Source organism: Pongo abelii, chromosome 1 (genome assembly GCF_028885655.2).
Source record: "Pongo abelii isolate AG06213 chromosome 1, NHGRI_mPonAbe1-v2.0_pri, whole genome shotgun sequence".
In the NCBI taxonomy this organism is placed as follows: Eukaryota; Metazoa; Chordata; class Mammalia; order Primates; family Hominidae; genus Pongo; species Pongo abelii.
Genome location: NC_071985.2, coordinates 98,110,527 through 98,135,616, shown reverse-complemented (window position 1 = coordinate 98,135,616; position 25,090 = coordinate 98,110,527). Strand labels below are relative to the sequence as shown.

Sequence of the window (25,090 nt, the reverse complement as noted above, 5' to 3'; positions counted from 1 at the left end):
GGCATGATTTTTGTTTTTTAACACTTGTTGAGACTTGTTTTGGTGGCCTAACATACAGTCAATCCTGAGGAATGTTCCACGTGCTGATGAGAATATGTATTCTGTAGTTCTTGGATAAATGTTCTGTAAATGTGTCTTAGGTTCATTTGGTCTAGTGTCCAGTTTAAGTCCAACGTTTCTTTGTTGATTTTCTGTGTAGATGATCTGTTTAATAATGAGAGTGGAGTGCTGAAATTCCCCACTATTGTTGTATTGGAATCCATTTTTTTTTCTTTAGATCAAACATTTGCTAATGAAATTGAGTACTCCAGGGTTGGGTGCATATTTAAAATTCTTATATCCTCTTGGACCGGGCGCGGTGGCTCATAGCTGTAATCCCAGCACTTTGGGAGGCCAAGGTGGGTGGATCACCTGAGGTCAGGTGTTTGAGACTAGCCTGACCAACATGAAAACCCCGTCTCTATTAAAAATACGAAATTACCTGGGCTTGGTGGTGCATGCCTGTAATCTCAGCTACTTGGGAGGCTGAGGCCAGAGAATAGCTTGAACCCAGGAGGCGGAGGTTGTGGTGAGCCGAGATTGTGCCATTGCACTCCAGCCTGGGCAACAAGAGCAAAACTCTGTCTCAAAAAAAAAAAATTCTTATATCCTCTTGCTGGATTAATGCCTTTAATCATTATATAATGCCCTTGTTTTTTATTTTTTACTCTTTTTGACTTAAAGTCCCTTTTATCTGATAAATCTAGCTACTTCTGCTCACTTTTGGTTTCCATTTGTGTGACATACCTTTTTTCTTTCATTTACTTTCGGTATATATATGTCTTAACAGGTAAGGTGCATTTCTTCTGGCAGCATGTAAAGCATAGTTAGATCATGTTTGTTTGTTTGTTTGTTTCTACCCAGTCTATATATGTTAAGTGGAGAATTTAATTTATTTTCTTTCAAGGTTATTTTTGATACATAAAGTTTTCTTCCTGTCATATTGTTAATCATTTTCTGGTTGTTTTCATATATTCTTTGTTCATTTCTCTTTATCTTCTTATTTGTTCTTGGGGTTTGCTGCTTTTCTGTGGTGGTACCATTTGAGTCTTTTCCTCATTTGTATGTTGCTTTACCAATGAGTTTTATACTTTTATATGTTTTCATCATGGTAACTGTTGTCCTTTTGCTTCTGGGTTTTAGGCCTCCCTTGAGCATTTTCTGTAAGGCTAGTCTAGTTGTGATGAATATCCTTAGCATTTGCTTGTCTGGGAAGGAGTTTATTTTTATTTCTCCTTTATTTATGAAGGGTTTGTCAAAGATCAGATGCTTGTAGATGTGTGTTGTTATTTCTGAGGCCTCTGTTCTGTTCCATTGGTCTATGTATCTGTTTGGTACCAGTATCATGCTGTTTTGGTTACTGTAGCCTTGTGGTGTAGTTTGAAGTCAGTTAGTGTGATGCCTCCAGCTTTGTTCTTTTTGCTTAGGATTGTCTTGGCTATGTGGGTTCTTTTTTGGTTCCATATGACGTTTAAAGTAGTTTTTTCCAATTCTGTGAAGAAAGTCAGTGGTAGCTTCATGGGGATAGCATTGAATCTATAAATTACTTTTGGCAGTATGGCCATTTTCACGATATTGATTCTTCCTATCCATGAGCATGGAATGTTTTTCCATTTGTTTGTGTCCCCTCTTATTTCCTTGAGCAGTGGTTTGTAGTTCTCCTTGAAGAAGTCCTTTACATCCCTTGTAAGTTATATTCCTAGGCATTTTATTCTTTTAGTAGTAATTGTGAATGAGAGTTCACTTATGATTTGGAGCTTTGTTTGTCTGTTACTGGTGTATAGGAATGCTTGTGAATTTTGCACATTGATTTTGTAACCTGAGACTTTTCTGAAGTTATTTATCAGCTCCATTCCTGTTCTGCTCCCTCTACTGGCTGCCAGGTAATTAATTGTCTTCACTGCAAATGTTAGCTGTTATTTTTCAAGGCTACCAGGAAGCTGGAGAGAGAGAGATGGCTCCAGTGCTACCAAATTAACTGTTCATACCAAGATTCAACAATGTTTCTTGAATAAATTCTTCCAGAATTTTGAAAAAGTTGAATCTGACCATTTTTGTCTGTTTTTTCACTACTTTTATGGAGGGCAGATTTGTTTTCTTCTCCACTAAAAAATAATTTAAAATTTAATTTTAATTTTAGATGCAGGGGGTCCATGTGCTGGTTTGTTACATGGGTATACTGTATGATGCTGAAGTTTGGGTATGGATCCTGTCATCCAGGTAGTGAGCATTGTACCCAACAAGTAGTTTTTTTTTTTTTAATTAAGTATTTATTGATCATTCTTGGGTGTTTCTTAGAGAGGGGGATATGGCAGGGTCATAGGATAATAGTGGAGAGAAGGTCAGCAGATAAACACATGAACAAAGGTCTCTGGTTTTCCTAGGCAGAGGTCCCTGCAGCCTTCTGCAGTGTTTGTGTCCTTGGGTACTTGAGATTAGGGAGTGGTGATGACTCTTAAAGAGCATGCTGCCTTCAAGCATCTGTTTAACAAAGCACATCTTGCACCACCCTTAATCCATTTAACCCTGAGTTGACACAGCACATGTTTCAGAGAGCACAGGGCTGGGGGAAAGGCCATAGATCAACAGCATCCCAAGGCAGAAGAATTTCTTCTAGTACAGAACAAAATGGAGTCTCCTATGCCTACTTCTTTCTACACAGACACACTAACAATCTGATCTCTCTTTCTTTTCCCCACATTTCCCCCTTTTCTTTTCAACAAAACTGCCATCATCCTCATGGCCCGTTCTCGATGGTCGCTGTCTCTTCGGAGCTGTTGGGTACACCTCCCAGACAGGGCGGCCGGGCAGAGGCGCTCCTCACATCCCAGATGATGGGCGGCCAGGCAGAGGCTCTCATCACCTCCCAGACGGGGCGGCCGGGCAGAGGCGCTCCTCACCTCCCAGACGGGGCGGCTGGGCAGAGGCGCTCCTCACCTCCCAGACGGGGCGGCCGGGCAGAGGCGCTCCTCACCTCCCAGACGGGGCGGCCGGGCAGAGGCGCTCCTCACCTCCCAGACGGGGCGGCTCGGCAGAGGCGCTCCTCACCTCCCAGACGGGGCGGCTGGGCAGAGGCGCTCCTCACTTCCTCCCAGACGGGGTGGCAGCCAGGCAGAGGCGCCCCTCACCTCCCAGACAGGGCGGCTGGGCAGAGGCGCTCCTCACTTCCCAGACGAGGTGGCCGGGCAGAGGCGCTCCTCACTTCCCAGACAGGGCGGCCGGGCAGAGGCGCTCCTCACTTCCCAGATGGGGCGGCCGGGCAGAGATGCTCCTCACCTCCCAGACGGGGCGGCCGGACAGAAGCGCTCCTCACTTCCTCCCAGAAGGGGTGGCAGCCAGGCAGAGGTGCTCCTCACCTCCCAGATGGGGCGGCCGGGCAGAGGCACTCCTCACTTCCCAGACAGGGCGCCTGGGCAGCGGCACTCCTCACTTCCCAGATGGGGGCGGCCGGGCAGAGGTGCTCCTCACCTCCCAGACGGGGCGGCCGGGCAGAGGCGCTCCTTACCACCCAGAACGGGCGGCCGGGCAGAGACGCTCCTCGCTTCCTAGACGCGGTGGCGGCGGGGCAGAGGCTGTAATCTTAGCCCTTTGGGAGGCCAAGGCAGGTGGCTGGGAGGTGGAGGTTGTAGTGAGCCGAGATCACGCCACTGCACTCCAGCCTGAGCAACATTGAGCATTGAGTGAGCGAGACTCTGTCTGCAATCCCAGCACCTTGCGAGGCCGAGGCGGGCAGATCACTTGGGGCCAGGAGCTGGAGACCAGCCTGGTCAACACGGCGAAACCCCGTCTCCACCAAAAATACAAAAACCAGTCAGGTGTGGCGGCGTGCGCCTGCAATCCCAGGCACTGGGCAGGCCAAGGCAGGGGAATCACAGGAGCCCGAGGCAGGGAGGTTGCAGCGAGCTGAGATCAGGGCAGTACAGTCCAGCTTTGGCAACAGAGGGAGGGGGAGGGGGAGGGCCAACAAGTAGTTTTTCAACCCATGTCATCATCCTAAGCGAATTAATGCAGGAACAGGAAACCAAATAACACATGTTCTTCTCATTTATAAGTGGGTGCTGAACATTGAGAACACAGGAACATAAAGATGGGAACAATAGACAGTGGGGACTACTGCAAGAGAGGGATGGAGAGAGGGCAGATTGTTAAAGGTCCTTCATCATTTTCGCTGATGTCTCCTGTAGCAGCTTTTAATTTTGAGAACTGTTTTCTCACTCTTAAATTTAGCTGTTTCCAGAGTTCAATAGATTTAATCTAAGGTAGATGATGATCTTGGGGTTGAACAATAAAATAACAAAGTACACATATTTATCTAATTAATTGCATAAAATTTTATGAAATTGCAACCTATTTTATTTAGTGTATGTAATAGTTACATTTTCACCTAAACTGTTTTCTGAACAAGTTCCAATTTATAGAAATTTCATGTGATTTACACAATAAATGGTTTTTAGTGATGATAAAACTGTATAGACATTCATAGATTACTAATGAACTTCAGAATATCACTAGAGTTATCAAAGAAATAAGTTTTCCATTAGTCTATGAACAATGAATTAAAAAGTGAATACAAAAAGCTTCTAACAAAGGGATAAATATAAAATGTAGAACATTAGAAAACTTATTGCTAAACAGTTTTCAAGTAAGAAATATAGTGTAATAATAAATATATGAAAAGATAATTTGCTAAGTGATATGCTAACAAGATACAAATACCACATACAAATAAGGCATCCTTTTATGTATACAGAAATAGTATGGATGACTTTTAAGGAAAGTAACCACTAGGCACATTCTCTGGGTGGAGAGGTTCACTATTTAAGGGGGGTAGCAATCATATATGTGATTAGCAATAACTTCTGACAATAATGGCAAAAATGGCTCTTGGAGAAAACTTATTGAAGGTTTGCACTTTATATTTTACAGATGGAAAATTATTTATTTATCAACTCAGATACTTAAGACCCTATATTCCATCTATTTACTGTGCCTTAATGAAGTCTCTGGCAGATTTTATAGCTTTCTGGTCACTTTCAGGGCTTAAAGACTTCAGTCCAGCACAATTTAAAAGATTTCTCTGCCCTGTCAGCTCAGACCTAAACCACGTCCTGGGAATCTGCATTGGCAAGCAGTGGGTGGTCTGATCTACTTTCCTGCATTGTTTCTCCTTCTCTGTCTCATTCACACAGGGTTTCTTTTGGATATATTCCTTTTTCCCATATACTGGGGCCTCAGTGGATAGTTTGGATGTGTGCTGCAGACTTTATAATCAGAAATACCTCTCTCTGTCCCTCCCTGTAAGTAGTGCCCACTGTTTATTGTCCCCATCTTTAGGTCCCTGTGTTCTAAATGTTCAGCACCCACTTATAAATGAGAACATGTGTTATTTGGTTTTCTGTTCCTGTGTTAATTTGCTTAGGATGATGGCATGAGTTGAAAAACTACCTGTTGGGTACAATGCTCACTACCTGGGTGACAGGACCTATAGCCAATCAGGAACACCTCCCCAAATCCAGGGCACATGGCAAGCTCTTTCCAGCATCCCCTCACTGTTCTGTATGCTGGCAGTCAACCCAGCACAACTGAGCATCTGTCTTTCCACAGCACATCAAGCATCCAAATGAGATACAATACATCATCTCACTTTCCTGCAGGGACCCCCAATATCTCAGAGTGATTTTCTTATGGACTCTTTGCTTGGCTTGAAAAGTGGGAAAAACAAACTCTCCTTACTCACAAGGGGAGAAAAGGGGAAAATGCCACAGCTATTATCCCAAAGACATAAATTCCTTACTCCAAGAAACAATCTATTTCAAAGAATGCTTCTAGAATGTCTAGGCCAGTCTATATATAGGCTGATTAGATGTGTCAGTGGTGATCATAGGACTGGTGGTTCTGCTTTTTTTTTTTTTTTGAGACAGAGTCTTGCTCTGTTGCCCAGGCTAGAGTTCAGTGGTGAGATCTTGGCTCACTGCAACCTCCACCTCCCAGGCTCAAGCGATTCTCCTGCCTCAGCCTCCCTAGTAGCTTGGATTACAGGCATGCAGCACCACGCCCAGCTAATTTTTGTGTTTTTAGTAGAGGCAGGGTTTCACTATGTTGGCCAGGCCGGTCTCGAAATCCTGACCTCAAATGATCCACCCACTTCGGCCTCTCAAAGTGCTGGAATTACAGGCCTTAGCCACCCCACCCGGCCAGTTCTGCTCTTTTATAGTATGCTGGAGGCATACCAGGGAACTCCTTGTTGTAGAATGTTGGGGTACTGTGGAGAGGGAGTGTGACAGGGTTAACTTCCTGGACCTCAGGATGCAGAAACTTCAAAGCCCATCCTCTGAAAGCTGCCTAGGCCTCACTTCCCCCCTGAGGCCTTGGTGTAATCTCTATCCACCCTCCAAAGTCAGCTGAATCCTTAATGAGGTGGGCATGGGTAGCGGGGGTCTTAGTTTATTTCCACCCATCTCCATCTTTGTCCCCCTCTTCATGGGTATCTGTGATGGTACAGGGCTTACGTTTGGTTGCTGAGGGAGGCTACTCCTCTTATCTGTTATTATAGGATGAATTGTGTCCTCCCAAAATTCATATGTTAAAGTCCCAAGCCCAGGACCTCAGAAAGTGACTATATTTGGAGATAGGGTATTTAAAGAGGGAGTTAAGTTAAAATGAAGTCATCAGGTGTGGGCCCTAACCCAATATGGCTGGTGTCCGTATATGAAGAGAAAATCAGAACACAGACGTGCACAGAGGGAAGACCAAGAGAGGACACAAGCAGAAGATGGATGTCTGTAAGTTAAGGAGAGAAGAAACAAAGCCCATCAACTCTCGATGTAAGACTTCTGGGCTCCAGAATTGAGAGAAAATCAATTTCTGTTGTTTAAGCCACTTTGTGGCACTTGGTTTTGGCAGCCTTAGCAAACTAACACATCTGTCTTCCAAGGGTTTCTATGTCCAACATTTTCTCCAACTCTGCTCCTATTATTTCTTATTTCACAGCTGTGTCACACACTTGTCCAAGTCTCTTGAGTAAGGCTGTAAACCCTTGGATTAGGGTTTTAGCACTTCTCTGCACTGAGGGAGAGGTGGAGCATCCAATTTGCCTTACACACATGGGACAGTAGGGGGCGACAGAATCAGAGGCAGGAGTTTAGAACTGGCAGTACATCCTGGAGATTTTGCTGGGCTCCAGTGATGAGGATAGGCGAAGAGCAGGAAGCTGCTGCAGAGGTCACAGCAAATCCCCTTTTCTTTCAAGACCTGATAGGATGCTGTCAATCCCAAGTAATCAGAGTCAACTGTGTTTTCCTCTACAAAGCATGCAACTCTGGTCTGCTTTTTATGTGGTGTATCTGGTTAACATAGCAAAACTTATATGTGATTATTATGTGCCAGGTACTATTTAAAGTGCTTTAATAAACTTCTATATTGTAAATAATATTTTAATTTCATACTTTTATTTTTATTATATCTTACATAAATTAACACACACACAGCCTAAGCCAGGCTTGTCCCTATAAAATATTTATTATATTTTATCTCACACACACACACACACACACACACACACACACACCCAACAACCCAGTTAATTGACCTTCTTATTGTCCTTATTTTGTAGAAACCAAGTTCGTTCCAGATAAGGTAAGTATCTTGGCCAAAGTTGAGTTGGGGGCAAGGCGCAGTGGCTCACATCTGTAATCCCAGCATTTTGGGAGGCCAAGGCGGGCAGATCGCTTGAGCCCAGGAGTTGGAGACCAGCCTGGGCAACATGGTGAAACCTCACCTTTACAAAAAATACAAAAAAATTGTCCAGGTGTGTTTGTGTGCACCTATAGTCCCAACTACTAGGGAGGCTGAGGCTGGAGGATCACCTGAGCCCAGGAAGTCGAGGCTGCAGTGAGTCATGACTGCACCACTGCACTCCAGCCTGGGTGACAGAGTGAGACATTGTCTCAAAAAAAAGTAAAAAATAGGCAGGGCACGGTGGCTCACGGCTGTAATCCCAGCACTTTGGGAGGCCGAGGCGGGCGGATCACAAGGTCAGGAGAAGGAGACCATCCTGGCTAACACGGTGAAGCCCCATCTCCACTAAAAATACAAAAAATTAGCCAGGCGTGGTGGCAGGTACCTGTAGTCCCAGCTACTTGGGAGGCTGAGGCAGGAGAATGACGTGAACCCGGGAGGTGGAGCTTGCAGTGAGCCGAGATGGCGCCACTGCACTCCAGCGTGGGCTACAGAGTGAGACTCCGTCTCAAAGAAAAAAAAAAAAAAGAAAGTAAAAAATTGAGTTAGGGCTCAAACCCACACACTGGCTCCCGAGTCTGTGCTCTTCACCTCTGGCTGTGTAGCTCCCTTGTGTGTGTCCTGACTTCCACGTCCAGCTTGTATGTTCCTATGTGGCAGGGAGTATGTCTTGCCCATTTTCAAGTCCATTCCTTTAGTCTCTCTTTCCTCACTCAGCCTTGTTCTTGGTGTTTGGGAGACATTTGAAGCTTAATAAATATTTGCTGAGTTATTGACCTCTCTTCTCATTTCACAGTCAAAAACTTAACGTTCAAATCCAAGGCCCCCAAACATCTTGACTCCTATAGTTATTGCAAGGACTGACAGGGTGAGGTTCTGTGATGTTTCAGTCCCAAGGAAGCAGGGACCTATTTTAATAGAGATTCCCTGAGTTTTCTTTTAAGATTCCGACTTCGGCCGGGCACGGTGGCTCATGCCTGTAATCCCAGCACTTTGGGAGGCCAAGGCGGGCAGATCACGAGGTCAGGAGATTGAGACCCTCCTTGCCAACATGATGAAACTCCGTCTCTACGAAAAATACATGAAAATGGGCTTGGTGGTACATGCCTGTAATCCCAGCTCTTCGGGAGGCTGAGGAAGGAGAATTGCTTGAACCAGGGAGTCAGAGGTTGCAGTGAGCCAAGATCATGCCACTGCACTCCAGCCTGACAACAGAGCGAGACTCCATCTCAAAAAACAGATTCCATCTTCAATAGGTCTTGTCTACTTCACATCTCTGACATTATTTAAGCTAACTCTATGAAGTATGCTGCATCACTATTATAAAAGGAAGAGGTTAAGGAGGGAGAAAGAAACACACATTGAATGACTTCCCTGTGTCAGGCTCCATGCTAGTAAGCAGTCTAATTTATTCACAGACCAATCCCCAAATATTAGGCAGTATTTTTTCCATCATTACAGATATAGAAACTGAGGCTGAGAGAGATTAAATAACTTCCCTGAGACCACAGGCCAGAGAGTCAAAAGGATTGTCCTACCATACCACCAGGGGGGTGTCTCAACAAGAGTGACAACTCAGAGAGCCTGAGTCTGGGCTCTGGGAGATTTAGGATTTGTGTTTGTACTTAGGCTGTTCAGAAAGTGACCTGGGGTGACTTCACTGGACAGCCCTGAATGAAGACCAAAATACCGCTCAACTCCAAGAGTCCTGGGAGAGCAGGTTTACACCCCTCATCCCTAGTTTCCCCCTTGTCGTATGGGACAGGATTGCTGTCCCTTGTGGGACCTTTCCAGCTGGCGAAGGGTCTTCTCTAGCTCCACTGAGATTTACAGCATCTGTGGTTTTCTTGAAGGGGCTGAAATTCAGCAAACATGGGTTCTGGGCCTGCTACTTTCTAGCCGTGTGACCGAAGGCCAGCTGCATCTCTGTTCTGGCTCTGGGTCTCCGTTCTCTCATCTGGGGAGAAATCGACCCTGGCCACTGCATATACCACTGCCCAGCACTCCTTCTAGGGCTTAGGCCTAAAACCCAATGATTATAAATTCATTCCTTTATCTTGAGAGTTGGTATCTATTGAAACACAGATATATTCCCCAGGAAAGGGCCATGCTTAATTGTGAGTAAGTTTCAGATGGTTTACAGAGACTGGATTTTGAATGGACAGGAGAAAAGGAAGAGAGCCTGAGGGCATTGGCCAAAGGTGAGATGCCCAGATCTGAGAACACCACCAGGGGAAGGAAGGTCTGCCTCCTCAAACCACTTCACAGTGTTGCTGATACCAGAAGACTCAGAAACAGGGCACTGGCGCTCATAGTTTTTTTGCTACAACCATCTAATTATCCTCTCTGAACCTCAGTTTCCATATCTGTCCAGACATTGTCTACCATAGCTGGATTCAACTGGATTCAGCTCACAGCTTGACTAGGGTTGTCTTCCCACCAGAGTTAGTATGGCCATTAGTATGGATGCAGTCCCATCAGAGGAGGCAGATTGAGCTCTGCCTGGCAACCATTACCTGCCTTGCTGTCCATTCTCCTGGGTGGACCTCTGCCCTCTCTGAGCATCTTGGCTGGGAGTTGGTCTGTGCCTTGGCTTCTAACCAGAAGTTGAGGAGCAGGGCTGGAGGTGGAAACACCAAGGAGGAGAATTGTTTTCCTGTTTACTACGGAGCAGTGGAGAGGGACATGGTTAACCTTCATGTCTGACCCTTAGCTGTGCCACCCTGGACATGCTAGTGAAATAATAGACATTTCACTATTATTGGGGGGCATCCCAGTCCTGGTCTGCTAACAAGTGGAATAACATCTATTATTTATTTAAGCAATTATTTCAATTGACATTTGCTTTCCTTTTTATCTTTCTCATATTCTGACTTCCCAAGCTTTGAGTGAGACAGGCAAAAACACCCAGGAGAGGATAGCACATATTCACACAGCACTTTACAGCCTAAGGAGCACTTTTATATTCACTGTTTAATTGAATGCCCATGGTATCTCTGGGAGAACGGTCATGGCTGGGTGAGATTCTCTTCCTGTAGTTCCATAGGAACCTGTTTCTCCTTTTATAGCTCTGGCACTAATGTTAAGTCTTAATGTCTGTCTTCTCCCATCCAAGTACTAACCAGGCCCGACCCTGCTTAGCTTCCGAGATCAGATGAGATCGGGCACATTCAGGGTGGTATGGCCGTAGACAATGTCTGTCTTCTAATTAACTCTATATTTCATGAGATCGGGGCCATGTCTTTCTCACTGCCGTGTTCCCAAAGCCTAGCATATAGCTGCTGCTAAAAAAAATTTTTGATTCCTGAATAGACGAAAAACCATCATTGTTCCCACTTTATAGATGAGGCAACTGAGGCCTCAAGAAGCAAAGTGACTTTCCCAAGGTCTTATAGCTAATTGATGGCAAAATTGGGATCCTTTCTGGCTCCTAGCTGAGAAGGTCGAAAGGGTGGGTAAAGGTGTCTGTGGGAAGTCATCTGTCTCCTGCCAGGCCTTTGGAGTGGGAGGCAACTCCGAAGAGAGAAGAGTGTTATGTCGTCTATCAGCACTCATCACACTGCCTTACAAGTGAATGCCTATGTGTCTGCCTGCCTCATCCCGGCCCTGACCCAGAGTGGGGACGTCCTAAGGACAGGGCTGTGTTTAATTTCCATCTGTTTCATCAGGGTTGAGCACGATGCCTGGTATGTTATCACTACTTAATATGATTTTGAGGACTGAATGATGGATTGATGGATGAACCTTCTGATAGCAGCTCCAAATGTCTTTTGTATGTGACGCTGTAAGTGCAAGGCCAGGGTGAAGCTGCTTGAAGCCAGGCTTGGCCCTGAGTGGAGGCACTATGAGGTGTTGTCGATAGTGCTGGGTATTGGCCAAGTTCTCGGGACTGTGAGCCCCGGAGCACAGGGCCTTGGGAAGCCTGCGAGACACTTCCGCCAGATCCACCCGAGCAGGATGGGCTCACAGAGGCCATTGTGTGCAGCCTCCCCATCTTCCACTGGAGGACACACTGCTGCAGAGGGGCACAGTGACTGCCCAAACCCAGGCACCACCCCACTCGACATTCTGGTTTCTGAGGGCCTGCAGAACCAGCTGGTGAGAATAGGGTGTTCATTCTCTAGTCATAAGAGGAGTCCTACAGGGGTCAAGGCAGAGTCACAAAGATTAACCGTCAGGTTCATTCTTGCTTTCTCATGCTCTTTGGGGCAGGACAGTGTTTGCCCTCAGTGCTGTCTTCCAGGTAGGCACCAGGAATGCCTGGAAGTGTCACTGACACTCAGCTCTCACCTGGGGGTCTTTCCTGCTGTGGGCCTTACCCTTCTGTGCCCCTTAGAACTACTGACATCACGTAAAGCTGCGGGGTTATGTGAGAGACACCACCACTCACAGGTTGGCCTCAATTGTCATCATCGTCATTATTTGATTATGTTTATATTATTATGATAGTTATTATTGCACTTTATGGATCACCACATACTTTGCTATATCTGATCTCATTTATTTGGGTATCATATTGTGGGCCTCCATTTTATAGATGAGAACACTGGGGCTCAGAGAAGCAATGTGGTGTGTCCAAGGTTGCAGAGTTAACGCGGCAGAACTGAGACTCACGGGCAGATTTCCCTGTCTCTTATTCAGCTCACTCTGCTCAATGGATTCCTCTTCCACTTTAAAGATACAAATGGCTCACCACTGGTCCTTGAGTCTTACACTTCTAATAGAATGCATTCCCACCACCCTTATCTCCTGGATCCCAGTGAGAAACGTGGAACCTAGGTGACCCTCTTGAGCCTAGTGTTTCCAAGACAGGATCCTTCTACGGTGCTGAGATGGCTTGTGGGAGAGATACACATGGAAAGCCCCAGGAAAAGACAGGGCTGAAATGAGGAAATAGCAAAGGGTTCCAGGGCACCTGCTATGCACCACAAAGGATGCCCATGGGCTGTGAAGTTTTCTAACTCAAGAGGCTTTCTACTCAGATAAATGAGCATTTGTGTCCAAGAGTCTTGGGATTGAGGGGAGGTCGCCTCTGTTCTGGGAAGCTGGCTTTAGCCTCAAGCGTGAGTTGTCCAGATGCTCACAGAGGCTCACCCCGCTCTCTCAGCCAGCTCAGTGGCAGCTAGTTAAAACAGTGGCATGTGGATCAGCTACCTCCCTCTCTCCTTCCCTTCTTTCACCCCCTCCTTCCCTCCCTTCCTCCTTCCTCTGTCTTCCCAAAAATATTTAATGAGCATCTACTATGTTCCAAACATCTTCTGGGTTCTAAGGATTTAATAATAAACCAGAAACCTAAAGAGAGAAACTCTCTCTGGTACATAAAGAGTTTGGTCCAGGGACCAAGCTCTATACCAGAGAAACCCTGAGCACTTGGAATGTTACAAGTGGGAACTGACAGAAGTTCCGAGGGCTGGCCTCATCCAAAGGGCCTCCACAGAGTAACCCCCTTGGGAGGGCAGTAACTGAACCCTCATGCAGCTGCCTGGGGCAGAGGGGGACAGCAGCAGAAGTCAGGGGTCTTTTTTCCCCTGAGATCTTCCTAAAGCCTGCTGGGCTTCCTGTCACCCAACTAGGCAATTAGCAGTTGAGAGGACACTCTGTGGCACTGCAAGACTCTGTCCTTATGTTACTCTTCACCAGGCTCCACTCGGCTCAGATGTGGCCACTGAGGAGGCAGTTCAGACAATGGAGATGGGAAAAACATGGGAAGGACATGGGGCTCAGTGGCTGGAGTTCTGAGTGCTGGTTCCGGCTTCTGGAGCCAGTTTCATCCCCTGGATGAGAAGGGATGGGCCAAATCTCTGACAGACTCCTGGTGACCTGTGGAGTCTAAGAATAACTCAAGCAGGACCTGGTGTCACTCAATTTATCTAATAAGGGATCCAGAATTTCCAGTGCTTAAAAGCTCCTGTTTGCCTGGCATCCCAGGGAGACCAAGGCAACACACTGATGAGAAGTGACTTCATCACAGTTTCCACCTGTGTCAGACTGAGTCAAGGTCAGAACCTGCCGCACAGTAACCAGGCTGGCCTTGTGGGCCTCCTCCTTCCACGACAATGACGACAAGCTCTCAGTCTTTCATTCTTTACTCAACAAATATTTGCTGAATGACATGAACTCTGTGCTGAGCCTTGAGGATACACAGTGATGAATAACCCCAGCATCTGTCTCCAAGCACCTTTGAGTATTTATGATACAAAGCCTCTGTGATATCCCCCAGCATCATGAGGGAGTGCCCAGACCCCACTGTGGAGAGGCTCAGAACCTAATAAAGAGGCGATCCTGTTGGGGAGCACAGAGAGTGCCAGGCGCCTTGACAGGGAGGCATTCCATTACAGAAGCCAGTGTTGGGGCTGTCTCAGAAGGTTTCCTAGAGAATAGGAGCCTGAGAACATGCAGGAGTGGAGGAAAAAGGGTGTTCCAAGCAGAGGGTGCATGCAGGGGCATTCAGGGATGGTAATAATTTGATGTGGCTGTAGTGTCCATATGGTGCAGGAACATAAGGCTGGGCAGGTAGAAGCTGCCAAATTATGAAGAATCTAGGCACCATGTGGAGGAATTGACTTTTGTTTGTCCTCTGTGGGGAATAGGGAGCCCTTGAACGTTTTAAATAGGCTCAGACTTACCTTTTAGAAGCAGAAATGGTAAGGGTTTGAGGAGAGGAGACTGTAGGATGGGGAGGAGGAGCCTGGGTGCATGATTAGACATGGAGGTGAGGAAGAGGGAGAAGGTGGGATGACTCTCAGCCTTGGGTCTTGGGGACATTTACTGAGGGGATTAAGGAGGCTTCAGAGGAGGTAATGATGATGGGTCCTATTTGCATCAATGACTGTAAACTGTGGAATGTGGCTTATGCCCTCAGAGGAGAGGCGTAAAGGAGAAGTAGTTGGGAGGAGGGAGGAGAGGTCCTTATGATGGAGGCTATGGCAGAGGTGGTGGGGCAGAGGATGAATAGAGGGGAATATGTAGAGGGGAAGAGACTGAATTCCCTGGAGCGAGTAATCTGCAACCCTCAGACAGACATAGCCATATTCCCAGATTGCTTTTTTGGATATTGCTGAAAAGCCTGGCACACAGGCAGCAGGAAATTCTTGAGCATTTCATCATTAACCTAGAGACTTCAGGCATGTGTGAAACTGCTCCGACTCCTGTAATGTGACTCAGTCATACTCCGCCTGTCAGACACGGGAGCATGACTGAGCAGGCTCAGAGAAGTCCTGGTGCCTCAGGGCAGGGAGAGCCCAGAGCTGGGCGGGCATAGGTGGGTGGGATTGGGAGAGGGGTGGAAAGAGAAGCCCCAACTTATAACCATAAATACTAGTTGCTAGGATATGTGGGTGTCTTTCCTCTTTGTTACAAGTGAGATTCACTTTCTGCCCTATGTTTTTGAGTTATCAACAAAATCACCACTACCTGAAGTAGAATGTCTTATAGGTGGGAAGAGAGAATTGTATTTGTTGTTCATTTCCCATCTCTGTTCATTTCTTCCTTCCCTTCTTCTCCTTCCCCTTTTCCCTTCCTTCTATCCTTCCTTCCCTCTTTTCTTCCTCACTCCCTTTCTCTCTTCCCTATTTACTGTGCTTACCATAGAGCTAACCAAGACCCAGGTTTACAAAGTTAAATTAAATTTCTTTAGTCTTTGCATGGACGTAGTCAATTGAGCTTTGAAATCTTGATGGGGAAGATAGTATCTTTGGGTGGAGGGAAACTTTTTTTCCCAATTGTGGGTGCAAGGCCTGCCTCTGGAGTGCTAATTTCAGCTCAGTAAACACTGGGTTTTTTCCATACATGAGGCATGATTTGAGAAAACCCACTGGAGGTGAGTGGCTCAGAGAAGAGCGGGACTCACATCCTCAGTCCCTTCTGGAGTCAAGACCTGGGAACCCTGAGGAAACCAGGGCACCAAGGCTGACTCCTGTGTGGGCCTCAATGTCTCCTTCCCTCTGCTTGGCTACATTCAGCTCATGTTCCCAAGGCATCCAGTATTTTCCTAGTTCCATGCTTTGGGAATTTAATAGAAGGATAACACATAGTTCCTGCTTCCAAGGAGTTCAAGATCTTGCAGGTAAATGATGTCCACATATGGAGCAGGCAGTACTGTGCAGGCTGTGATTAAACATCTGAGAAGCAAATTGTCCAGTGAGGCTACTGGAGACCAGGTAGGCGGTGGTGGCATGTGAACTGTAAATGGATGGAGAAGAGAGGGAAGGCCATTCTGAGCCTCAGAAGTAATGGGACTGTGTATAACTCACTTCCTCCTTATGCCTACAGAGCCAAGTATGGTGCCTGGTGCTTAGTGGAAACCACAACATCTGCAAAATTAAATGAAAGCATCAAATGTCACTTCTGATCCTTTCAGTCTATTTAGTACCTCTGTGTTAATCTAAACAGTGTATCATCCAAGTAATGCATATTCATTGCAGAAAATCAGAAAATGTAGGTAAGCAAAAGAAAAAGAAATGTGCACGATCCCCTAACCAGAAGAAATTGCAGTTAACATCTTAATACGGTCAATCCAAGCTTTTTTTCCCTGATTATTTACCTACTCTCTCTCTATATATATACTATACATATATATAATAGGTACATTTTTATATATATATAATGTATATATACATTGTATATACATGTATATTACATGTATATATACATAATACATATACATTATATATACATAATATATTATGTATATATAATGTATATATACATTGTGTATATATACATTTATATATATAAATGTTTAGAGAGACTTACATAAATGAATTTCTCATGTTGCTTATACTACTGTAAGTTGATGTACAGCTTTTCCTTTCTAATCCACTTAGCTTAACCTTTGGTCCGTACCCATCAGAGTCTGCTTGTATTGCAGTTCCTGGGGAACCCCTGTCTCCGCCACTGGACTGACAGCTCTTAGCAGGCAGTGCTGATGGCTTAACTATCTTTGCCTCCCCACTGCCTAGCCCAGGACTAGATCCCCGTAGGTCATCAATGTAAGCTGGGAGAACTGAAAACAAGCCCTGCTGAAGGCACTCCACTGATGAAGGCAAATGGGTAGATATAAGCCACTGTGAGGGACAGCCCAGTTCCCCGGAGGGAGACACATGGTATCCCTGCCACTGGATGGAGGTCCCCTTGCCCTGGTGTTTGGGTATGCCTGGCGCCTTTGCAGCCAGCCTCTCCCTGCTGCCTGCTTCACGTCACCTGTGGGCTTGGTCTCCATCCTCTCCATCTGGGAAAACAAAGCACCTTGGTGTGTGTGCTTCCAGGAGCCTCCTTGGCTATTTTTACTCCCTCTGAGTCCCACGCCCCGGATATTTACCTGCTCTCCAAGAGGAGGAATCCTCCTTTCTCTGTTTACTCACTCTGGAGGCTCCCACGGCATCCTTGCCTCCAGGCTCCAGCTATGGAGATGCTCTCCATAGAGAAGATAACACTGTAGCTGGCAAGGGCCCCAGGAAACCTGAGCATCCCACATGCCAGGGATCCACAGCCAGGCTGAGCAGGCTGTGGGCCCCAGGTAGCTGATGAGTCAGTCAGTCTCTGATGTCCTTGCTTGCACCCATGTCTCTGGCACTCATTACTTGAAGGTGGTGGTGTGCAGGAAGGCAAGAAGAAAGGTCTGCAGCTTGCAACCAGACTGCTAGAGGCCCTTCCACTCAGCACTTTGTTCACTTAGGACAGGAAGAAAGCTCCATTTTAAGGCCATATTGCAGTATCTTCTCTGAAGAAGAGCATCTACAGACTGCTTTTGTGCATTATGTTCTAGCCCCCTGGGGATTTTGGTCTGTGCATTCCTTCTCTGACAGGATGAACAGACCCTGGGCTAGAGGTCATTGTGATTCAAGAAGCAAGCATGAGATATAGAGTCCAAAGAGCTGGATTTGAACGCTGGTAACTTCTCTTAACATCTATGTGACCTTAGACAAATTTCTTGGCCTCTTTGAGCATTGATTTTACCTTTGAATAATAGGGGTAGCAACCCTCTCTTCTACAAAATTGGGTTGTTGAAAAGATTCCAGTAAAGGAAGGAATGCACAAACACCTCATAAATGGTAAAATGCTCTCCAGAGGTTAAAGAATAAGAAGCCCTTGTCTTCCTGAGAAGACGTGCAAGTAGTATCTTGAAAATTCAAATAAGCCCAAAATGGCGGCAAGTTGTCCATCCTACTCTATGGAATTTTTCAAGCTCCAGTCCAGGAAATAAGTAGCTGGGAGCTTTAAGTCCAGCGGACGGCCCCAGGAATGCACTGGCAACCATCATGACATCTCTGTTTTCACTGATGATGGTGAGGACAAGACTAATAATGACCAGAATAAGAAGGGCTAAAAATTACTGAGCGCTTCTTATGTGCCAAGTCTAGGACGAAGGGCTTTGCAGGCATTATCTCATGGAGTCCTCATACAACAGGCATGGCCCTGGGCACTGTTATTATCCTCATTTTATGGCTGAGGAAACAGGTCCAAGGGGTCACATAGCTAGCAAGGGGTAGAGCTGGGACAACCCAGACAGCACTTTATCTGTCTGTAAGAGTTTTCTCTGTCACCTCTTCACTGAGCTTCCCTTGGCCTGACGACATTCTATTAGCCTCAGAGGCATTGAGGATCCTCTTGATTGGTTTCTATTGCTGCTGTAACAAATTACTGCAAATTTAGTTGCTTAAAACAACGCACAGGTATTACCTTATAGTTCTGCAGGTCAGACTGGCATAGGTGTCACTAAGCTAATATCAGGCTGTTGACAGGGCTGTATTCCTTCTGGAGGCTCTAGGGAAAAATCTATTTCCTTACCTTTCCCAGCTGCTAGAAGCTGCTTATATTCCTTGGCTTCTGTCACCTTCTTACATTTTCAAAATGCTTCACTCCAACCTCTGCTTCTGCTGATAAATCTCCCCTCTCTGACGTTGACCCTTTTGCCTCCCTCTTGTAAGGACCTCTGTGGTTACAGTGAGTCCACCTGCATAATCCAGGAAAATCTCCCTATTTCAAGATCCTTGACTTAATCACATCTTCAAAGTTCCTTTTGCTGTGTACAGTGATATATTCACAAGTTCTGGGGATTGGAATGTGGACATCTATGTACAGGAGGGGTGGGCATTATTCTGTACACTATTCAGACTTTACATCAGGGCAACAGTGAGCAGTGGAAATAAGACAAATAGAAAAATTCCCTTTCCAGTGTTAAACTCCAGAATCAGCCTGCAGTGGGTGAGAGCAGCACTGTGCAAAGGCCCTCATGGAGGCAGTTCCCAGGCCACAGTCCAGCACAGAGAAGCAAAGGGCGGTCAGGCACAAATGTTTTCAGGGCTCCCAAATCTGTCCAGGGCTGGCGGTGTTCAGATGACCTGATGGGCATGTTTAGTTTTGCTCACCATCAAAACCTGAGGTTGTTATGTAACCTCATGCTCACTGAGTGCTGGCAGATTATGACGACTTCTTCCAGGAGTTTTCCTACAGGAAGACAATGTACCTGCCAACATTGACACTCAAGTTTCTCTTTGTAAGTTGATGTCATCACAGTCTCTTGTGAGTTAGGTGCAGTGAATCAGTGTCCACAGGATTAATCAGCTCAGGGACACGGGCTAAGGAACTTAGCCATGCTAAGGCTAAGAGTTGGACTTCTGGGCTAGGGAACAGTCATCCAGATAGGGCCATCCTGGGGAGGGTTCTTGGGGGTCTGCCAGCTGGCCTATCCCTGGGAATGCGAGACACTGCCTTTCCAACACAGGTACTCAATCCTTGGTTATTTAGTAGAGGTAATGATCACTTCCAATTTTTTCAGATGTGCAATTCAGGCTGTGATTCACCATATTTACTACTATTTTCACTCCAAGTTCAATAGCCATGTTTAACAAGCAAATTATATAAAATAAATCTTGCTAGAAAAAAATCACAGTAAGAAATAAAATACTATTCAAGAGGCAGAGTGCTATGATGGAGAGAGGGCAGATAGCAGGGTTTGAATTCCATCTCTGCTCCCAACTCTCCATGTGATCCAGAGAAAGCCTCTTTCCATCTCTGAGTCTTAGGTTCCTTTTCTGTCAAACAAGGGGCATGATCTAAATCAGCAATTATCAATCCCAGTGGTGCAGCAGAGCCACTTGATGGATGTCTGGAGAATGTCAAAGCTTAGATCTCACTGGGGTTGAGAACCACCGGCTCTGAATGATGGCCAAGGTCCTTTCCACATCTATTCTATCATCCCATGAAATGTCTAGAATTTGTTAATGAAAATCTGGGTTTGGATTTGTTGGAGGCATTCATCTTGCTTGCTGAATAGTAAATTCAACTGAACAAGGAAATGAAAACTGAGCACCTGCTGCCTACAAGGCACTAAATTAGACCCCTTAGGGATTCCTGCACTAAAGACCTTACCATATGATCAGATAGGTGGTCATGTGCCCAAACAATTATAAGTAAAAGGGGATGGACATTGTTCCTTTTAGAATTCACCAAACCCATGTTTTAAATGCGTAATTCCTTTAACTTTACTGGGATTCCCTTTCCAGAAATTCAGAGCCTGTGTTCTACCTTCTTGCTTATACTTCTCTACAAGGAGGGCAGAGACAGATCTGATGCATAGAGATTCAGTAGCCACAGGAGCCAACCTGCCTCCCAACCCTGTGGTCTTTATCTAGGCCTGCCCTGAGTGCTGGAATTTAGAAATGACACAGCATCAGGTTTCATTTTAAACATTTATTGAATGCTTACTATATGCCAGGCACTTTTACAAGAGTTTTAGGTATGTTAACTCAATTTAATGACCCCATGAGATAAACACTACTTTTTTCACCATTTCACAGGTGAGGACAGTGAGGTGGAAAGCTCATATCACTTGTTCAAAGTCACACCACTGGTAAGTGGGGAGTTGGGATTCAAACCCAGAGACTGGCTTTAGAACTCATGCTCCCAGCCGGGCGCGGTGGCTCACACCTGTAATCCCAGCACTTTGGGAGGCCGAGGTGGGTGGATCACAAGGTCAGGAGATCAAGACCATCCCGGCTAACACAGTGAAACCCCGTCTCTACTAAAAATACAAAAAGTTAGCTGGGCGTTAGTGGTGGCAAGTGCCTGTAGTCCCAGCTACTTGGGAGGCTGAGGCAGGAGAATGGCGTGAATCCAGGAGGCGGAGCTTGCAGTGAGCAGAGATCGCACCACGGCACTCCAGCCCGGGTGACAGAGCAAGACTCCGTCTCAAAAAAAAAAAAAAAAAAGAACTCACGCTCCCAACGACTTATAAATAGATTCTGTGCCCTTCATGAAATGTTCTTATGGCTACCAAAAATAATGCTTCCAAACAATGAATAACATGGGAAATGTTGATGTTAAAATGTTAAGTGAAAAGTTAGTAAAATAAACTCATGTAAGTACTATGAGAAAGACTATGTAAAATACAAACAAAACTCAAATAACAACAACGACAACAAAACCACTATATATAGAAAAAAATGACTGGAAGGAAAATAGCAAAATAGTAACAGTATTTTAGGGATGGGATTATAGGTGATTTTTAAATTCTTCCTATTTTTTGGTGTTTTTAAATAATGAGTATGCTTTCTTTATAATCTCATTCCCTAGTGACAAGCAAATACTCTTAATATTTTGCTGTAAGAAAACATCAAGTCTAAGCTCTGATATCATAAAAATTAGTTTTGGTTTCAAAATTGGCAGGTCAGTAATTTGAAATTTAGAATATATTTTCTCATGGAAATAAGGATAGCCATAGTGATTAGTTTTTTCTTTTTTAAACTTGCAGTTCTAAGAACTGTGCTAAGAACTTCGTCTGTATTTCTTTATTCAGTGGATTAGGAATGTCATCAGCCCCCTTTTCCAGTGATGGTTAAATAACTTGCCAGAGGTTGCACAGGTGGAGAGAGCAAGGGTGGGAACTGATGCTGGACGTCCCTCTCCAGGGTCTGTGTTATAAGTGGGCTGATGCTTCTCACTGCAGCCCATTTCAACGAGCATGGAGCTAAGTTACTGCCTTTTTCTTCCAGTCTTATTTTCTCTCACTGCAGCTTTCATTGTGAATATGCCATATTTTGGCCACCCTTTCCAGCTAAGTCAATTTTGGTAACTATCCTGGGGACCCAACTTTCCCTCAGAATATTGTTTGCTGAGAAAATAAGTTTTGGATCCCACCATGGGCTTTTAAAACCTATATACTCCTCCTCTTCACCTCTCCATCCAAAGATTAATCTTCTCCTGAGGTCCTTCCCAGGTTGGATGCTCTTCTCTTATGAATGACCGGAACTGGTGCCTCACTTCTGGAAACCTCCAGATGAGTCGAGAGCTTTTGCTCCACCCTCAGTATACACCTGGTCTTTGCTGCCTCACCTTGAGCTGGCCAAGGGCACCTTCTTTAACATGAGTAAATAAGCCATTCCTAGACTTCTGCCCTTTTAAAGGCATTGTTAGTGCTGAATCAGCACTGTTTGTGAGCTCTTTTGGAGCATCAAATTCAGGCAAGGAGAGAAGCCCAACCACCCACACTGTCAGCGTTAGATCTGCCTAAAATAACATCACTGAGATATCAAACATTCTTAGTTCTGGTTGTGGCATCATCTAGAAATGAAAAAATATCATGTTAGATTATTTGCTTGGGCCTACAATTTTATTTTGGATCTCTATTATTATTCTAAAAAGGGCCATTTAATTTCCATCTTGGGAATTTTCTCCTTCAGTTCCTATACCAAAGAGAAAACAGACCTTCTGTTCATCCCAGAGACATAGAGCCATACTGGCCCAGCTCAGAAAATAGAAAGCATAGCAGAGCTGCCTGTGAGATAGATAGGTGCCATGTGCAATTCACAGAGCTCCTTCACCATCCTAGAGGCCTGCAGTTCTCAGGGGATCTTCCTGTGGGTTAATACTTGAGATGCTTATGGAGGGAGGAACTGGGTCCCTGGGATGCGAGGGGAGGGAGTCACCCATGCCTTTATGAAAGATTCTTCTAGCATCCCGCACATGGTCTGCACCTCCTGATGCTAGGTCAGGACTGAATTGTATAAAACGCAGAAGCTTCTGACAGCACCTCAGTCCACCTGTCTCCTGAGTGATCTGCTGCAGTGCCTGAATCAGGTAGAGTGCTTCTCAGGACCAGGATGAACTCTTGGTGCTGGTGTTTTGGGCAGAAAGAGCCCCTGGGTGGAGGTTGAGGCCATTCTTGAAGAAAGACAAGGATAAAGGAGGATTTTGGAGGGGAAGGTTCTTCTGGAAGGGGAGGGTGGAAGGTAGGTGAAAGGAATGAAGGACTGATGCCTTTCTGAAGTTCCAAGTTATTCATTTGAAAATACAGAGTTACTAGGTGGAAATCATTTGTATCGTTCTTGTTACTGGTCTTGGGAGACTGGGTTTTTAAAATCTAGTTCATCTTAGGCCAGGAGTAGTGGCTCATGCCTGTAATCCCAGCACTTTGGGAGGCCGAGGTGGGCGGGTCAAGAGGTCAGGAGTTCGAGACTGACCAACATGCTGAAACCCTGTCTCTACTAAAAACACAAAAATTAGCCGGGTGTGGTGGTGCGCACCTGGAATCCCAGATACTCGGGAGTCTGAGGCAGGAGAATCGCTTGAATCCGGGAGGTGGAGGTTGCAGTGAGCCGAGATAGCACCACTGCACTCCAGCCTGAGTGACAGAGCGAGACTCCATCTCAAATAATAATAATAATAATAATCATAATAATAAATTCTGGTCATCTTAGAGATAAAATCTTGTGAAATTATAGTTCAATTTTAAGGGCAAGGAAGTGACCTTGGGCTTGTATTGTCTTTCAGCTTTATTCAGCTTCTACAGAGATGTCCTGCCAGCAGAGCCAGCAGCAGTGCCAGCCTCCTCCCAAATGTACCCCTAAATGCCCTCCCAAGTGTACTCCTAAGTGTCCTCCCAAGTGTCCCCAAAAATGCCCTCCCCAGTGTTCAGCCCCATGCCCACCTCCAGTCTCTTCCTGCTGTGGTTCCAGCTCTGGGGGCTGCTGTAGCTCTGGGGGTGGTGGCTGCTGCCTGAGCCACCACAGGCCCCGCCGGTCCCTCCGACGCCGACCTCAGAGCTCCAGCTGCTGTGGCAGTGGCAGTGGCCAGCAGTCTGGGGGCTCCAGCTGCTGCCACAGCTCCGGGGGCTCCGGCTGCTGCCACAGCTCTGGGGGCTGCTGCTGACCTGGGCTATGAGGAGCACAGAGGAGAAGCACTGGCAGAGCCCAGGTGCTGAAGATCTGTGTCAGCCTGAGGCTTCTTTTCTCTCATTTCCCATGGAAGTACTTCGGAAATGCCTTAAGTTCCCCTCTTTATCCTGCCCGTGTTCACTCCATTGTAGGGTTGAGGTCTAGCCTGTGATATTTTCTGGCCTGGCTTTCCCTCTCAGACATAGCTCTTTGGAGAAGTAGGTGTTGTAATTCAGTTATGAAGCTATTTTCTCTGCAACAATAAAGCTTTTTATTCCTATACCACTGCCTCCTGATTTCATTGTTTACCTCTCCCACTCCCTACCTGCTGCATCAAGCCATCTTCCCTTCCCTTCTCTTAAATGCAAGCGAACACTTTACAAACTTATTTAGGAAGCACATTTTGGCAGCGAAGCTACTTAGGCCTCTGGAAAACAATATTCCCTTCTATGCACTGGATTCTGGAACTTTAAGCTGGAAGGAAAGTATCATGTCTGAGACCATTACGCCAGACACAAGATTGTATGAGGAGAGCCAGGAATGGGTTTGAAGAGAAGAGGATGGTTGTACTCAAAAGGGTCAGGTTATGAGAGGGTTTCCTTCAAGCATGGGTCACAGTTTGAAAAACTGCATGTCCCCATTCATGAGGAATAAGATTGCCTGAAGTGCTCATCCTGGGCTCTAATAAATGGACACTCTACTTTTCTGAATATTATAAGCCCAGGTGTTTCCATCAGTTGGCTAGAGGGAGAGCTGGGTGGGCAGTGAGTGAGTTTTGGAGGCATATATGAAATGTCTGAGCAAATTTTCCCTGCATGCTGAAATTCTGGATTTGAATCTGGGTAAAGAACTGAGAAAGACATGCTTCTTTGCAAAGACTGTCTCTATGTGGTTGGGACATACGTGTCTGTGTGTGTGTGTGTGTGTGTGTGTGTGTGTGTAGTGAGAGGTATAAGAGTACAGGGGTTTTGGTCCCTGTGTTGGGTTTTCCAAGTAACATTTCTTTAGGAATGGGCTGGTTCCTTCAGGAGACACTCATAAGGTACTTAGAAAAGATAACTAGAAAAGTTAATTCCAAATCAGCCTTTTATATAAAAGATAAACAATTGATGCCTCCTTTGATAAGAGTTAATAGCGATAAATAAAGTAAGCTGTTTTAT

The 25,090-nt window shown here is 45.6% G+C and overlaps 1 protein-coding gene across 2 annotated transcripts; it reads left to right on the top strand.

Annotated features, from left to right (window-relative positions):
- Positions 1 to 20,497: 20,497 nt before the first annotated feature.
- Positions 20,498 to 24,209, top strand: LCE5A (late cornified envelope 5A). Of its 2 annotated transcripts, none has more exons than XR_008512265.1 (2): positions 20,498 to 20,629; positions 23,548 to 24,209. XR_008512265.1 is itself a non-coding variant. In XM_002810200.2 (2 exons), exon 2 carries the CDS (start codon positions 23,569 to 23,571, stop codon positions 23,923 to 23,925), a length of 357 nt encoding a protein of 118 aa, XP_002810246.1. In that variant the 5' UTR covers positions 22,811 to 23,006; positions 23,548 to 23,568; the 3' UTR covers positions 23,926 to 24,209. The 2 variants fall into 2 exon arrangements, 1 of the variants encoding a protein (XP_002810246.1); XM_002810200.2 differs by lacking the exon at positions 20,498 to 20,629 and adding an exon at positions 22,811 to 23,006.
- The last annotated feature ends 881 nt before the right edge of the window (positions 24,210 to 25,090 follow it).